The 17,235-nt window shown below is 50.1% G+C and overlaps 1 protein-coding gene across 1 annotated transcript in view; it reads right to left on the reverse strand.

Moving 5' to 3' along the window:
- Nucleotides 1-4,591, reverse strand: part of smarca5 (SWI/SNF related, matrix associated, actin dependent regulator of chromatin, subfamily a, member 5) — a 36,580-nt gene extending 31,989 nt beyond the window's left edge. The window contains exon 1 of the mRNA XM_052045208.1: nucleotides 4,292-4,591. Within this exon, the coding sequence (XP_051901168.1) occupies nucleotides 4,292-4,384 (93 nt within the window). The 5' untranslated portion in view covers nucleotides 4,385-4,591. The remainder of the gene's footprint in view (nucleotides 1-4,291) is intronic.
- Between the last annotated feature and the right edge of the window lie 12,644 nt (nucleotides 4,592-17,235).

Consider the following 17,235-nt stretch of genomic DNA (forward strand, 5'->3'; position numbering starts at 1 on the left):
AAGTTCAAGGACAACTGCGTGGCACTTTATGTTTTAGAGACAAAGCCATTTGGTACTTGAGCAAAAGTTTTCATTTAAAATTGGTGAGTTACTCAATTCTGAAGAAAAATAAAGTTTATAAAGACATTAAAGTTGTTCTTGGGCTCCAGATGGAGCCTTGGTTCAACAAATGGTTTTGTCAAATTTCTAATCCTAATCAAAATGATCTCATTGAAAAAGTTTAACTCAGCTCTCTCTTTAACTGCTACATATCAAATCAGTCCAAAAAGTCTGCATTGCAATGCACTGCAAACAAATCGCTCAATTTTTTCCAGTGATGCATAGCATCCCTATTTAATCTCACCAAAAGGAGCAAATTCTCAGTTTAAACCATTTTTTTCCCAAAAAGAATTTTCTCCAGTGCACGTTCATTGTAATATGAAGACCAGAACTAGACACAGCACTCCTAAGACGTGGCCTAATCTCCACTACAATTAACATACAGAACCTTTAAGTAAAGTGTCCCACCACATGAAAAATAATAATCAACGTTATCAAGCTGTGAGCCATAGGGATATGTTGAGAGGTGTGGTGAAAGAATGCCTTAAAAAAAAGAGAAAATAAGAAGGGGATTTCAGTGCTAGGCAATACTTCCTTTGGTAGAATAATGAAGCTGTCAAAAAAAAACAAGAACTGGAGCACTAATTTTGGACAGCTGCAGCAATGGAAGATGTTACACGGAGGAGGAGATGGTGGTGGCGTACAATAACCTTACACAGATGTTAGCAAACCAAGAGCTAAGGTAGGTCAATGAGCAGTGTCAGGCTGAAAGATACTTGGTATGGGCTATCTTATGAACAGCAGAGTTTTAGACACGATTAAGCTCGGAGCATGATAAATGGGAAGCCAGTCAAGTAGATGCAATTAAAAGTAGAAAAGGTGCAAAGCCACGGATTGGAATTTCAACAGGAGATTAAAAAGGGTTCAAGAAGGACAATGTTATAAATCTGGAGTACGATATTTTTGGTGAAAGAACAGATGTGGCCGGAAGCTCGAATCGATTTATTAGTCTCAAACACAGGCTGGGGAGAAGGATGGGATTAGCCACTAGGGAAGGATCAGTGTGGTTGGGATCAAAGGCAAGCTTTCCCAATATTTAAAGGATGTTTCTGCTCATCCTGTCAGCATAATGGGACAGTTAACCACAGATACATAGGATGGCACTTGCGATTACGATGAAGTCCTTTCTGCGTTGTGGTAAGAGCAGAAACTTGACTGGAAGACTCTAAAAGGCAACATGGGAAAATGGGTACAAATGGCAAGATGTGATGAAGCAAGAGCAGAGGGGGCAAAACAAAAATTGCTTTTTTGAAGGAAGAAGATATGATTGCTTTAAAGGAGAGAAGTCAGGACCAAAAGAAGCAGGATCTATTAATATCATCAGGTAATATGAAGGTCAGAAGGAATATTTGCAGCTTATTGGGGATACAATCAAGAAAGTTGAAATGAACAGAGTTACCATGACGGCACAACATGGTGGGCCGAAGGGCCTGTTTTGTGCTGTATGGTTCTATGGAAACAGGATACTTGGAAAAGATGCAAGTTCAAATTTTGGACATAGGGGAAGCTAAAGGGATGTTTGGCTTGGGAAATGGGAAAGAAAGGCAAAAGTAGCAGAACAAGAATTCCATGCATTCCCACTTTGTGTTGGGAAGAACAGATGAAGGAGACAACACGGAACAGTTAGAGAATGGTTTGTACTGGATAAGAAGCAGGGGTTGGAGTTACATTACAGGATGCAAGTTTTAATATAATATTTTTCATCCAATAGAAATTAATCCAAATATTTACACTGGTTTTCTGAAATATTATAAACTTGTGACCTTACTGTTTAGTATATATTTCACTCTGAGAACACATTGCTTTGTTATCTCAATATATGGCCTCATTCCTTTCTAAGTGGCATACCTGACAACTGTCTTATTGAAATTCATTGTCAAACTCATCCTCAGTATTAGCTACAGCCCTAGTCCCAGCTCCAAATTGACGACACACTCAAACTTCGACATTATATGTGGTTTTGAATCAGGATTCTAAGAAGACAAACAGATAGTTCTCCAATAATGCACAATTACATCATCTACAGAAAAAAGCAAATACACTACACCAGCCTCAACTTTACCTTGCAAGTTAGTTTTGCACCTTCATTACATCAGAACATAGTACAGAAAAATTCTACCCATGAAGATTATAGAATACAACTTTTACTTTACTAATCAACAGGGAAAGACTGTACATAGCTGTGATTATTTCAATAGGGCTAAATTACTTCAGCAGGATAAATGGGTCAAATGCTAAACTGGAATTTGGCAACATTATAAAGAATGTTACATCAGGGAATCTTCTGCAATAAAAGTAGGACATCAATGAGCTATTCAGCTGTTGGGTAGTGATCATGCTATTCTTTGATACCGACTCAGTATAAAACCTTATACCCATCCATTCAAGAGTTGGGTTTTCCCTCACTGACTAGACAGAATAATAATTTTACCATGACTTGTTTTACAGAAAGCATTATCAGATGAACTGCAACATTTTGATAGAGTTTGATATAAATAATCCCTGAAAATGCGCATTGGAGGTAGTGCAGAGAAGAATTGCTAGGTTGATTCATAAGATGAGGGGAATGGTTAACATAAGATAACTGAGTAGACAAGACCTCTATGCCCCTATATAGAATGAGTTAATTTGATGTAACGATAGAACTCTTAAGGGCCTGACAGTAGATAATGGATGGCTTTTCCCCTGATCTGGAAATAGGGAACTTCAGCCTGAGAACAAGAGATTACAGATACAAAAGTAATCAAATGAATATACAGCACAGCAAGGTTATGAACAATGATCTTGTGGAATGGTGAAGCAGATTATTAGGATTAAATTGAAAAGTAGGAAATATTAATTGCAAAAGTCCAAAGAAATTTGAAAATAAATGACTTCATGCCCACTTTCTTCCTTCATGCGGGACACTTTACATCTATTCATGTGAATTCCATGTTATTCTGACTAATGCAATCCAGCAAAGTTTAATTGTCTAATCACAGAATTCAGGAGAGGTTAGAAATGTGGAATAAGAGGCAACTGAGGCAAGCGAACAAATGTTGCATGGAAACGAAATGCACAAAGAGAACAAAAAAAAACGCGTGGGGGTGAGATGAAATAGAGTGGCAGAGCATAGCATTGATGCTTTGGGCCAAATGCTCCAGTTTTGCAGCTGGGAACAGGGTCATTCATCAGAACGAGGAAGACAAGAAGCTCGTTAAGCTGCAGGGAGTGTGGACGACTCCGATTCCTTTGTCTACGTTCTCACTCTGTAAGTGCTCCCATTCACTCACTGACCAGGTAACCATGTTTACACCATATCCCAGGGCTACCCCTGTCAGAGATCTACACCCCCCCCCCCCCCCAAGCTTCATGCGCTTCTTTTCTCTCCTTCCCAGTTCTGACGGAGGGACTTGAAGAGTTAACTCTCTTTCACTTCCTACAGATGCGACCCGACCCGCTGAACACTTCAAGCATCCACCGATCTCATTTGAAGACTTCTCGCATCTGCGGTTGTTTTGATTTTCAAACAAAGAAGCGAAGGCGCGGAATGGAGCCTGCGCCCGCCTGCCGCCGCCACCCGGCCTTCCGCCCCCAACATCCGGCGGGGACTGCGGGCGTTCCCCGGCTCCCCTCCTCCCGGCGGGACGGGGAGAGACTGGGTGGTTGTGCCTGGGGAAGGGGGGGGGGGGGGGAGATGGTGGGAGGAAACAGGGGGATTGTTGGGTGGTCCGAGGGACCAGACCCCGGGGGGGAAGGAGGGTGGGATGGGTGGTGGGGTGGGGTGCGATGAATGGATGAGTGGGGTGGGGGCTGCGATGGATGGGGGCGTGGGGTGGGGTGGGGGGGTGGCGTGGGGGGTGCGATAGATGGGGTGGGGGGTGCGATGGATGGGTGGGGGGGTGGGGTGGGATGGATGAGTGGGGGATGGGGTGGTGGTGGATGGGGTGGGGGGAAGGAGGGTTTCCCCTCCCTCGACCCCCCCCCCCCCCGGAGGCACCGCACGGCCGCCCCAACCGCTCCCGGTGGGACAAACGCGGCGGCGACTGGGAGCCGGGAGCGGGCTCGGGGCTGAAAGCCAAGCTGGCTGCCCAGGGACGTCCCTCCCCACCCCGGCCGGCCGGCGCCAGGCCCCGGCCACCATCCCCGCCCCGGCCGCCCGCCCGGCGCCAGGCCCCGGCCGCCCGCCCGGCGCCAGGCCCCGGCCGCCTACCTTGTCCTCGCCTTCCTCCGCGGGCGGCGAGCCCGTCGCAGCTCCCTGGCCTTCGGTCGGGCCCGCGACCGGCTTCTCCTCAGCCTCAGACATTTCTACGTTATCGCGCTGGGTTTCCCCTCCTCCCCCGCTGTGGCTGGCCGGGCCGCGGACGGGATGATCGGGCCGACCGGCGCCGCTCCCTCGCTCTCCCTCGCCGGCTTCAACCGCTGCCGGCCGCTCTCGCGAGATCTTGGCTCGCGAGAGTTCGACAGCCGAGCCCTTCCTTGTGGTATCGCGAGAGCTTGGCGGTCGTCCGTGCTCAGTGACGTCTGGGCCTGGAGGTGGAGCGGGCAGGGTCGGGGGAGGGGGAGGGGGAAGAGCGGGGGGGGGGGGGGAGAGGGGGAAGAGCGGGGGGGGGGGGGAGGGGGAAGAGCGGGGGGGGGGGGGGAGGGGGAAGAGCGGGGGGGGGGGGAGAGGGGGAAGAGCGGGGGGGGGGGAGAGGGGGAAGAGCGGGGGGGGGGGAGAGGGGGAAGAGCGGGGGGGGGGAGAGGGGGAAGAGCGGGGGGGGGGGAGAGGGGGAAGAGCGGGGGGGGGGGAGGGGGAAGAGCGGGGGGGGGGAGAGGGGGAAGAGCGGGGGGGGGGGGAGGGGGAAGAGCGGGGGGGGGGGAGGGGGAAGAGCGGGGGGGGGGGAGGGGGAAGAGCGGGGGGGGGGGGAGGGGGAAGAGCGGGGGGGGGGGGGAGGGGGAAGAGCGGGGGGGGGGGGAGGGGGAAGAGCGGGGGGGGGGGAGAGGGGGAAGAGCGGGGGGGGAGAGGGGGAAGAGCGGGGGGGGGGAGGGGGAAGAGCGGGGGGGGGGGGGAAGAGCGGGGGGGGGGGGAGGGGGAAGAGCGGGGGGGGAGGGGGAAGAGCGGGGGGGGGGGGGAGGGGGAAGAGCGGGGGGGGGGGGAGGGGGAAGAGCGGGAGGGGGAAGAGCGGGGGGGGGGGAGGGGGAAGAGCGGGGGGGGGGAGGGGGAAGGGCGGGGGGGAGGCGGGGGAAGAGAGGGGGGGAGAGGGGGAAGGGCGGGGGGGAGAGGGGGAAGAGAGGGGGAAGAGAGGGGGGAGAGGGGAGGGGGGGAGGGAGAAGGGAGGGGGGGAGAGGGGGGGGAGGGGGAAGAGAGGGGGGGAGAGGGGGGGGAGGGGGAAGAGTGGGGGGGAGAGGGGGAGGGGAGAGGGGGAAGAGAGGGGAGGGGGGGAGAGGGGAAGAGGGGGGAGGGGAAGAGGGGGGGGGAGGAGGAGGGGGGAGGAGGAGGGGGGAGGAGGGGGGAAGAGGGGGAGGGGGAGGGGGGAAGAGGGGGAGGGGGGAGGAGGAGGGGGGAGGAGGGGGGAAGAGGGGGAGGGGGAGGGGGGAAGAGGGGGAGGGGGAGTGGGGGAGGAGGAGGGGGGAAGAGGAGGGGAGAAGGGGAGAAGGGGAGGGGGAGGGGGTGGAGGAGGAGGGAGGAGGAGGAGGGGGGGAGGAGGAGGGAGGAGGGGGAGGGGGGGAGGAGGAGGGAGGAGGAGGAGGAGGGGGGAGGGGGAGGGGGGAGGGGGAGGAGGGAGAGGGGGAGGGGGAGGAGGGAGAGGGGGAGGAGGGAGAGGGGGAGGGGGGAGGAGGAGGGGGGAGGGGGAGGAGGAGGGGGGAGGGGGGGAGGAGGAGGGGGGAGGGGGAGGGGGAGGAGGAGGGGGGAGGAGGGGGGGAGGAGGGGGGGGAGGGGGGAGGAGGGGGGGGAGGGGGGAGGAGGAGGGAGGAGGGGGGAGGGGGGGAGGAGGAGGGAAGGGGGGAGGAGGAGGGGGGGGGAGGGGGAGGAGGGACGGGGAGGAGGGGGGGAAGGGGGGAGGAGGAGGGGGGAGGGGGGGAGGGGGGAGTGGGAGGGGGGGAGGAGAGGGGAGAGGGGGGGAGGAGGAGGGGGGGAGGGGGAAGAGGGGGGGAGGGGGAGGAGAGGGGGGAGGGGGAAGAGGGGGGAGGGGGAGGAGAGGGGGGAGGGGGAAGAGGGGGGGAGGGGGAGGAGAGGGGGGAGGGGGAAGAGGGGGGAGGGGGAGGAGAGGGGGGAGGGGGAAGAGGGGGGGGAGGGGGGAGGGGGAGGAGGAGGGGGGAGGGGGAAGAGGGGGAGGAGGGGGGGAGGGGGGAAGGGAGGAGGAGGAGGGGGAGGAGGAGGGGGAGGGGGGGAGGAGGGAAGGGGGAGAGGGAGGGGGAGGGAGAGAGGGGGAGGGGGGAGGGGAGTGGGGGGGAAGGGGGGAGGAGGAGGAGGGGGGAAGGGGAGGGGGAGGAGGGGGAGGGGAGGGGGTGAGGGGGAGAGGAAGGAGAGGGGGAGGGGGGAGGCGGAGGGGGAGAGGAAGGAGAGGGAGGCGGAGGGGGAGGGGAGGAGGGAGGGGGCGGAGGGGGGGAGGAGGAGGGGGGGAGGGAGAGGGGGGAGGAGGGGGGAGGGGCAGGGAGGAAAGGAGGGAGGAGGAGGGGGGGGGAGGAGGGAGGAGGAGGGGGGAGGGAGGGAGGGGGGAGAGGGGGGAGGAAGGAGGAGGGAGGAGGGGGAGGGAGGGGGGAGGAGGAGGAGGAGGGGGAGGAAGAAGAGGGAGGGGGAGGAGGAGGGGGAGGAGGGGAAGAAGAGAGGGAGGGGGAGGGGAGGAGGGAGGGGGAGGGGAGGAGGGGGAGGAGGGAGGGGGAGGGGAGGAGAGGGGCATGGTGGGGGGGAGGAGGGGAGGAAGTGGGGGAGGGGTGGGAGGGAGGAGGGGGATGGGAGGGTTGAGAGGGAGGAGGGGGAGAGGAGGAGGGAGGGAGGGGAGAGGAAGAGGGAGGGAGGGGGGAGTGGGGGAGGGAGGAGGGGGGAAGGGGAGGAGGAGGGGGAGGGAGGAGGAAGTGGGAAGGGGCACGGAAGGGGGGAAGGTTGAGGGGGAGGAGGGACAGGGGGGGAAGAGGAGGGGAGGGGGAGGGAGGGCAGGAGGGGAAGGGAAGGTGGGGGAGGAGGAGGGAGGGGAGGGTGTGGGGGGAGGGAGGAGGGGCAGGGATGGTGGGGAGGAGGGGGAGGGAAGGAGGAGGAGGGTGTGGGAGAGGGAGGGAGGGGGATGGTGGGGAGGAGGGAGACGGAAGGTGGGGTAGGAGGAGGGGAATGGGGGTTGGGAGGAGGAGAATGGGGAGGGTGAGGAGGAGGCTGGGGGTGAGGGGGAGGTGCAGTGTGAGGGGGTGAGAGGAGGCGTGGGTGGGCGGAGGGTAAGAAGGAGGTGCAGGGTAAGGGGAGGCACAGTGACGATGTTGGTTGAGAAGATGTGGCACGGAGCTGAGGGGAGGAGGTGGCAAGAGTAGGTGTAGGCTGGGATTAGGGGGTGCCAAGGGGTTGTGGGGTGAGGGTGGCACTGGCACAGAGTGGACATAAAACTCAGGTCAGCCTGCATCTGTGTGAAGAGAAACAGTGAGCTTCATTGTCTTCCACCTGAGATGTTAACTCTGTTTCTCTTCCCACAGATGTGACCTAACCTTCTAAGTGTCACCAGCACTTTTTGTTGTAATTTTAGGTTTCCAGCATCTTCATTTATTTAAATTTGCATAGGTGCAAGATGGACTGTGGCATAGGGAGGAAGGCTGGAGAGAAGACATGGCATGAGAAGGAGGGAGAAAGGAGGAGGCACAAGGTTGTAATGCGGGGAGAAGAGATGCCACGGGTGAGAGGATTTCGGAGATGTGGGGGGGGGGAGGAGATGGCACAGTGTAAGATATGGGGAGAGAAGGAGGCACAAGGTGATTGTGAGGGAGGAATTGGCTTGAGGTGTATAGGGAGGAGGGGGCACCATGTGGATGGGTAGGGAGAGGGATGTTGGCACACGGTTCTGTGGAGAGGAAGTGCCTTTAAAGTTTGGTTATCAAAATTGCCAGTTCAATGTCCCTAACTGTAATAGTTGCCAAATTCTGAGTATGAAGTATTCTGACAAACTGTGGGAATGTTCAAAGTATGTGTCCGAATCAGGCTGAGCCGATGCTGAAAATTTATGGGCTTTGGTACCACTTGTAGATGCTACATATCGTAGACATAGTGTGTCAGTGAGAAGTGAATGTTGAGTGCAAAAATATTAAGGTCACACTTGGGTGCTCAGTGAGCGCTATGTTACTGCAGATAGATCTTTCAGATGAGGTATTAAACTGAATCCCCAGCTGATCTCTCAGGTGGATGTAAACTATCTCAAGGCACTATTTTGAAGAAGAGCTCCCCAATGTCCTAGTCAAGATTTAGTCTTCAAAGTTGAGCACCAAAACAGATTATTTGGCATTTATCACTTTTTTTTTGTGGGAGCTTGTGCCCAAATTGGTACTACATTTCCTAAATGATGACAGTTTACTATAATCCAAATGTACTTGATTGGCTATAAAATTTTGTTAAATTTTGAGATTGTTGAAGGTATTATATAAATGCAGTTTTTGAATGCATAATGGCTAGTGCTGCTGCCTGCATTTTTCTTGGAGCTGTCACATAGTGAGATCATATCTACCATGCCTCTAGATGAATGCCACGTTGACTTGGGGAGCAGCTCCTCAGTGGGTGGAGGAGGACCCAGGCAGACAACAGAGAGACTTCTCTGTAGTTCCCTCAGTCAAATCTGCCTCTTGAAGGTGGTCACAAATGCAGCATTTATGAGGTCTCTCTTCCCTGTGGATAATGTGATTGTGGATTTGTGACTGAAGGTCTTCATTACTGAGTTTCAGAATTTCATTGGGGCCATTGTCTGCTCCAATGGTCTTGTTACTTTTCAGTTCAAATATGGCTTTCTCATCTACTTGGTCGGGAGTGGCAGCAAGGCTGTCCTGAATAGATTGCAGTGGGATGGAGTTGAGGGCAGTTTTATCAAAAACAGTCGTGTTTGAGGAGGAAAGTTTTCCTTTCCTCAACCTCTTGAAAGCCTTTGAGTCCATCACTGGGGAGGGACTGTGGAACACACTCCACAAATTTGGCTGGCAATAGAAATTTACCTTCATCTTAATGCTTGCTCCATGATGGCATGCAAGCCATGATACTAACCAATGGGTCTACAACAAGACTAGTCTCACTGAGGATTAGTGTCAAACAAGGATACATCATTTCCCAACACTTTCCTTAATTGTTGTAATGTTGCTTCTACAATAACCTATGGGAGTGGAGCTAATGATCAGAACTAATGGGAAACTGTTTAACTATACTCCAGAACCAAGGTCACCAAAACCTCAGTAGTGGAACTTCAGTATGCAGAAGATACCTGCATTTATGCATTCTCAGAGGCTGAGCTCAAAGACGTTGTTGACTTGTTCACTGAAACAGACAAACGGATATGGCTTATACCTAAAATCTGCAAGACCAAGATCTCTGCCAATCTGTCCCTCTCCCAGTAGACACCAAGCTTTTTCAATATGCCAGCATTGCCTTTGGTTGATTGAGGAGAGGGCTATTTGAACATCAAGACCTTAAACTTGATAAAATTCCTGCCCTCTGAGATGATTGTAAGACCGCGACTACCAGAGCATGTATGTTCAAGGCACTGGGAAAATGCCACCAACCCTGTCTCTGCAAAATTCCCCAAATTAACTGGAAGGATCGGTGGACTAATGTCAGCATCTTCTCTCTGGCCCACATCTCCAGCAGTGAGGTCCTGGTTACTCTCAGTTGATTTGTTGGCAACCTCATTCGCATGCCTATATTAGATTCCCAAAACAAACAGTTTATTTAGAGCTCTGCTATGGAGGGAGATTACCAAGCAGGCAGAAAAAATAGACAGCAGGTTGTGCTCAAAGCTTCCCTGAAGAAGTGCAATGTCCGCACTGAGTCCTGAGAACCTCTGGCCCATGACCCAATCAAAGTGGGCAGTCAGAATGGTATCGAGAACCTCGAGCTCATGCATCAGGAGTGCACCATAGCCCTGTGTAAGTGGCAAAGGGAGCACACCACCTCCCAAACTACCCACCTGTTTGCCCTGCCAGCCCCGTTTGTGAAAGCGTTTGCAGTTCCAACATTGGCCTCATCAGCCACCTCAGAATCCATAAAACTGGAGTGGAAGCAAGGTATATCCTTACTGATTATGCTCTGTTGGTCAAGGAGTCAAGGATCTAGTTGCAAAGGGAGGTGTTGAGTCCCAGGTGTAGGAGATGAGTTTGCTTGTAATTATAGTATTGAAGGCAGAGCTCTAGTCAATAAACAATCATCTAACATATGCTCTAGAGACGAGTGTAGGGCCAGAGAGAAGGCATCCGCCGTGGACCTGTTTCGGCTGTAGGCGAACTGCAGTAAAAAATAGAAGATGCTGGAAATACTCAACAGGTCAGGCAGAATCTGTAGAGGGATGATCTGGGTGACTGTCCCAAGTTGATATGCTGCCCTCAGAACTTGGAATACAGTAAAACTCCAAAAGTCTGGTTCCTATTGTTTGGAAATCCTGATGATCATTACCTGGCACAGTAGTTAGTCCAGAATGTGAGCCAGGGGTACAGAGTGCAAGCTTGGTGTCTACCAGGGGTCAGCCTGTAGGTAGTGTGTGTTGCGTGGAACCTGGTCTGAGTCTGCGCCAGAGCTGGGTTTGGGGTTTGGAACAACGGGGCATCAGGAACGTGGGTCGATTTGTGGATTTACTGAAAGTTCCCACTCTCTGAACTTACCAGGGCTCAGTTTTCCCCTCCCTTGAAATTCACGGGATTTGTGGAAACATTTATTATACTACTGTGTAACATGTAACTGGATCTTCAATCGCGAGGGAGTACAGAAGATGTGCCTTACTTTAGGATCCGTATACTCTTACATTAAAGCACAAATGTGGATTCTGGATAACTGAAATAAATTGGTAAATTGATTTATTATTGTCACATGTACTGAGGTACAGTGAAAAACTTTGCTTGGCTTTTTTTCCTTTCTCTCCTTACCTTTGACCCATCCCCCAGTGGATCTGCTCTCCCCTCCTCCCCCGCACCTGCCTATCACTATCTCTTAACTGCATCTACCTGTCACCACCTTGTGCCCACCCTGCCTCCCCTCTTTTGTCCACCTATCACTGCTCTGCTTTTCCCTCCTATATATTGGGCTTCCCCTTTTCCTATCTTCAGTCCTGAAGAAGGGTCCTGACCCGAAATGTTGACCGCCTGCTTTTCTCCACGGATACTGCCTGGCCTGCTGAGTTCTTCCAGCACCATAGTGTTTTTCAACTTTGTTTTGCATGCCATCCATACAGATCATTTCATTATAACAGTGCATTGAGGTAGTACAAGTGAAAACAATAACAATGCAGAATAAAATGTTAGAGTTACAGAGAGAGTGCAGGGTAGGCAGACAAGGCGCGTGGCCATAATGAGGTAGATTGTGAGGTCAAGAGTCCATCTTATCGTACTAGGGGACCATTCAATAGTCTTATAACAGTGGGATAGAAGCTGTCCTTGAGCCTGGTGGTATGTACTTTCAGGCTTTTGTATCTTCTGCCCAATGGGAGGGGGAAGAACAGGGAATATCCGAGGTGCATGGGGTCCTTGATTGTGTTGGCTGCTTTACCGAGGCAATGAAAAAGTGTAGACAGAGTCCATGGAGGGGAGGCTGGTTTTCATGATGTGCTGACCTGTGTCCACAACTCACTGCAATTTTTTGAGACCTCGGGCAGAGCAGTTGCCATACCAAGCCGTGATGCATCTCGATGGGATGCTTTCTATGGTGCATCTATAAAAATTAATGAGTTTCAAAGGGGAAATGCCATATTTCTTTAGCCTCCTGAGGAAGTAGAGGCATTGGTGTGCTTTCTTGACTGTGAGGCCTATGCAGTTGGACCAGGACAGGTTATTGGTGATGTTCACTCCTAGGAACTTGAAGCTCTCAACCCTCTCAACTTCAGCACCTTTGATGTAAACAGGAGCGTGTGCACTGCCCCCCTTCCTGAAGTCAATGACCAGCTCTTTTGATTTACTGACATCGAGGGAAAAGTTGTTGTCATGACACCATGCCACTAGGGTTTCTATCTCCTTCCTGTGCTCTGACTCATTGTTATTTAAGATATGGCCCACTATGGTGGTGTTATTTTGAAACGTAGCTGGAGTTAGAACACAATCTGCTCACACAGTTGTGAGTGTACAAGGAGTAGAGTAGGGGGCTGAGGATGCAGCCCTGTGGGGCACCAGCATTGGAGGATAATCGTGGCAGAGGTGTTGCTGCCCATCCTTACTGATTGTGGTCTGTTGGTCAGGAAGTCAAGGATCTAGTTGCAAAGGGAGGTGTTGAGTCCCAGGTGTAGGAGATGAGTTTGCTTGGAATTATAGTATTGAAGGCAGAGCTCTTGTCAATAAACAATAGTTTAAGATATGCTCTAGAGATGAGTGTAGGGCCAGGGAGAAGGCGTCCGCCGTGGACCTGTTTCGGCTGTAGGCGAACTGCAGTAAAAAATAGATGCTGGAAATACTCAACAAGTCAGGTAGAATCAGAGGGATGATCTGGGTGACTGTCCCAAGCTGATATACTGCCATCAGAACTTGGAATACAGTAAAACGCCAATAATCTGGTTCCTGTTGTTTGGAGGTCCTGATGATCATCACCTGGCACACTCATTAGTCCAGAATGTGAGCCAGGGGTACAGAGTGCAAACTTGGTGTCTGCCAGGAGTCAGCCTGTAGGTAGCGTGTGTTGCCAGGACACTGGTCTGAGTCTGTGGCCAGGGCTGGGTTTGGGGTTGGGGACAACGGGGCATTAGGAACATGGGTCGATTTGTGGATTTACTGAAAGTTCCCACTCTCTTTAAACTTACCAGGGCTCAGTTTTCCCATCCCTTTAAACTCACGGGATTTGTGGAAAAAATTATTATACTACTGTGTAACATGTAAAAATAATGTGACATGAAAGTATGTCGGGGTATTAATAGAAGTTACATTGAATAGTCTGGAATATTTGCCAATGCAGCACCAAGGAAATCCTGAGACAGAAATTCTGCAGATGCTGGAATCTGGAGCAATACACAAAAAGTGCTGGAGGAACTCAGCAGGTCAGGCAGCATCCATGTAGGGAAATAAACGGTCTAAAGGTGCCAGATTATTGGAGTTTTGTATGTATGTATGCTGTGGGGCTGGTTGCTGCAATGTTATATCAGAAATAGCCAGCAGAGGGTGGACTTGGTCAATGTAACTGCAGTGAAACTCTAATCCAATTGTTTGGAAATCCCGAGACACAGACTTCAGATGTTGGAATCTGGAGCAACAGACAAAGCGCTGGAGGAACTCAATGGGTCAGGGAGCATCTATGGAGGGAAATAGTCGACATTTCAGATCGAGTCCAGATGAAGGGTGCTGACTGGAATCTTTGACTGTCCATTTCCCTCTCTAGATGCTGCCTGACCCGCTGAGCTCCTCCAGCACTTTGTGTGTTGCGTTTAGAAATCCCAATGGTTTGGCATCTGGCTCACTCATTAGTACATGGGCTTGTATTCCTTGGACCCATACTCCCGAGGTTGGCAGTGTACTACAGGCTGAAACCTACAACCTAAATCTCACTTCTGTTTCCCACACCCCCTTTAAGCTCACCAGGTTCACTGGGAAATGTGTTATTCTATGTGTAATATGTGTAAAAAAAAAGTGAAATAAAGGTGTTCTATGGGTAATAGGAGTAACATCGAAAAGTATGGGGCCTCAAGAGGCTAAAGAAATTTGGCATGTCCCTGTTGACCCTCACCAAGTTTTCTAGTTGTACCATAGAAAGCATCCTATCAGGATGCATCATGGCTTGGTATGGCAACTTTTCTGCCCGAGACCACAAGAAAATGCAAAGAGTTGTGGACACAGCTCAGCATATCACAGAAACCAGCCTCCCCTCCATGGACGCTGTCTGCACTTCTCGCTGCCTCAGTAAAGCAGCTAACATATTCAAAGACCCATCCCACCCCAGACATTCTCTCTTCTTCCCCTCCCATCGGGCAGGAGATACAAAAGCCTGAAAGCACATACCACCAGGCTCAAGGACAGCTTCTAAACTTTTCCTGTCTGTGGACCTGTCCAAATGTCTTGTAAACACTGCAATTGTACCTGCCTCTCCTGCCTCTACCACTTCCTGTGGCAACTCGTAGCATACACCCACCACCCTCTGTGGAAAAACTTGCCTTCTGCATTCAGTTATTGCTTTTCCCTTGTACTACCTCAATGTACTGATGTGATGGAATGATCTGTGTGGATGGCAGGCAAAACAAAGTTTTTCACTGTACCTCCATACATGGGACAATAATAAACCAATTTACAATGTTAAAAAATCTGCTTGTCTGTTATCACCAAAGTCAGAATGGTGCTGGATTATTGGTGTTTTATTCCATAATGGTTTGGGACAGTATGTTTTCATGGTAATGCTGGGTGCTTGGAACTTCTTGAAAACATCAACAATGTTATATTCTGGAGATCTGGTATGTTTGCAATGATTCATTTGCATTGATGAATCGTACTACACATTTGATTTTTCTTTTGTATACAAACTTGGTGCAATATAAATCTAAAGCAGTAGGTCAACCTGCCTTAGAAAAGCAGATTAAGACTATTCTTTAGGAAATATTACTCAGCTCACAGTGCTATTGGATTAGGCTGCAGCTACAACCTCATGGATGTGAGGAAGTGAGAGGCCAGTGGACTGGGAAATCCTCTGGTGTGAAAGTGCTCTAGATAAGGTTTTAGTCATGAGAACAGTCAATCAAGATACAAGGAGATTTTTCAGAATTCACAGTATATATGCATTTCAATGAGAAAGAAACATTTTAAGGGGATGACCCATCATCTGTTGTTAACTAAAACAGAAAGTAAAAGATACTCTATCAAACTTAGTGGAAAAGCACAACGTTGGCATGGATAGAAGGCTGGCTAGCAGGAAACAAAGCAGGTATAAATGGGTCTCCTGGCTGGCAAAATTGAATGAATGGTGTACTAGAGGGTTCAGTGCTGGATCTCAAATTTTTATATAAATGATGTGACTTAAAGCACTGACGGTGTGGTTGTTAAATTTGCTGATGACACAAAGCAGGCAAGTATGTTAAATTGTGAAGCAGACATGGTAGGCTACAAAAGGATACAGCCAAGTTAGGTTTGTGGACAAATATCAAGCAAATGGAGTATGATGTGGGGAGATGTGAAAATGTCTATTTTCACATTTCACATATTTCTTTACAACTGGAAGGAAGCCATTCAGCCCATCGAATCAATGTCAGATCTCAGACCAGTTCCATTTGTCCACTTCTTTCCCTGTAACCCCCTTCTCTCTCATATGCCCATCATAATTCGTCTAACCAGAAAGAACTTAGAGTTTCTCATTGAAGCAGCAAACTTTCTCTGAAATTATTCTGACTCCCTTATTTTGCTGAAACTTTGTTCCACACACTGATTGCTCTTTATATGAGGAAATATTTCTGGAAATCAGTTTTAAACTTTGCTTTCACAAATTTGAACTTCTGGTGAATCGTGAATGGTGAATATTAAATTACTCTCAGATAAGTAGTTCAACGTAACTGGTTGATTTCTGTATATTTTTAAACTATATAGTTGAAATTTTTTTTGCATTCTCAAGATTAGATGTCAGTGGGAAGACAGCTTATTTTGCTCAATTATAGTTGCCCTGTGAAGTTGGTCGTGGCTATCTTTTGGACCACTGCTAAAAGTTTGATACAACAAAATAACTACATCAGTGACCATGTTAGGATTCAGCTGCATTAAAGCATCATTCTTTATAGCAGGTTTCATTTCTTAAAGGAGATTCATGAACCAGTTGTGCTTTAAATATAATCTGCCTTTGACTGTTACCAGCTTTATATTTCCATATTTTATGTCTAAGAAAACCAAACTTTGACCAGCTGTAGTAGTTCTCTGGTTAACCATTCCAGTAAGATTATCAAAATGTTGCAGCACAAAACTTGATCTCTGAGGAAAGCTCGAGGTTTGGTTGATCCAAGGATCTCACACCCTCTCGTGGCCAATCACAGAATGGCATTGGGAAAATCCCAGGGACAGTCTGGCTACCCAGGCTGCTGCGGTTCCTACGATATAATAGTGACTAACCTTCGTAAATTGGCTGTAAAGTGCTCTGGGACATTCTGAGGTTGTGAAAGACACTGTACAAGTGTAGGTTCTCTTATTAATTCAACTCCCTTCTCTTTCCTCATTGCCCTGCAAATTTTTATTTTTAAAGTATGCTTACAAATCCTTTTAAGAAGATAAGATGAGGTAAGGCATCTTTATTAGTCACATATACATCGAAACACACAGTGAAATGCATCTTTTGCGTAGGAGTTCTGGGGGCAGCCCACAAGTGTCTCCACGCTTCTGGCACCAACATAGCAAGCCCACAACTTCCTAACCTGTACATCTTTGGAATGTGGAAAGAAACCGGAGCACCCAGAGGAAACCCACCCAGACACAGGGAGAACATACAAACTCCTCACAGACAGTGGCCGGAATCGAACCTGCATCACTGGCGCTGTAAAGCATTACGCTAACCGCTACACTACCGTGAATCAGCAGTTGGCTGTATGGATAAACCAAGACAGATACCAATACATTTCTCTCCACACTTTTTGTGAAAAGAGCCATTCCTGTAGGGATGGGCCAACCCTTTCCACAGTTTTTTAAAGTCAAAGTCAAAGTTGAGTTTATTGTCATAGGCACAAGTACATGTATGCACAGGTGCAATGAAAAACTTACTTGCAGCAGCATCACAGGCACAGCATCAGAGACACAGCATTCAAAAGAAAAACATAAATTATATAAGATGAACACAATTAGAACAAAAAAAAGTTTATTGTAGTGCAAAGTGGTCATAATGTTGCTATACTGAGATAGTATTCTTGAACCTGGTGGTCTGGGACTTCAGGCTTCTGTACCTTCTGCCGGATGGTAGCTGCAAGAAGATGGCATGGCCCAGATAGTGGGGATTTTTGATGATAGATGTTGCCTTCTTGAGGCAGCGCCTCATGTAGATACTTCCGACGGTGGGGAGGGATGTGCCCCAACACACAT

The sequence above is a fragment of the Pristis pectinata genome, chromosome 2 (assembly GCF_009764475.1).
Source record: "Pristis pectinata isolate sPriPec2 chromosome 2, sPriPec2.1.pri, whole genome shotgun sequence".
Taxonomy (NCBI): Eukaryota; Metazoa; Chordata; class Chondrichthyes; order Rhinopristiformes; family Pristidae; genus Pristis; species Pristis pectinata.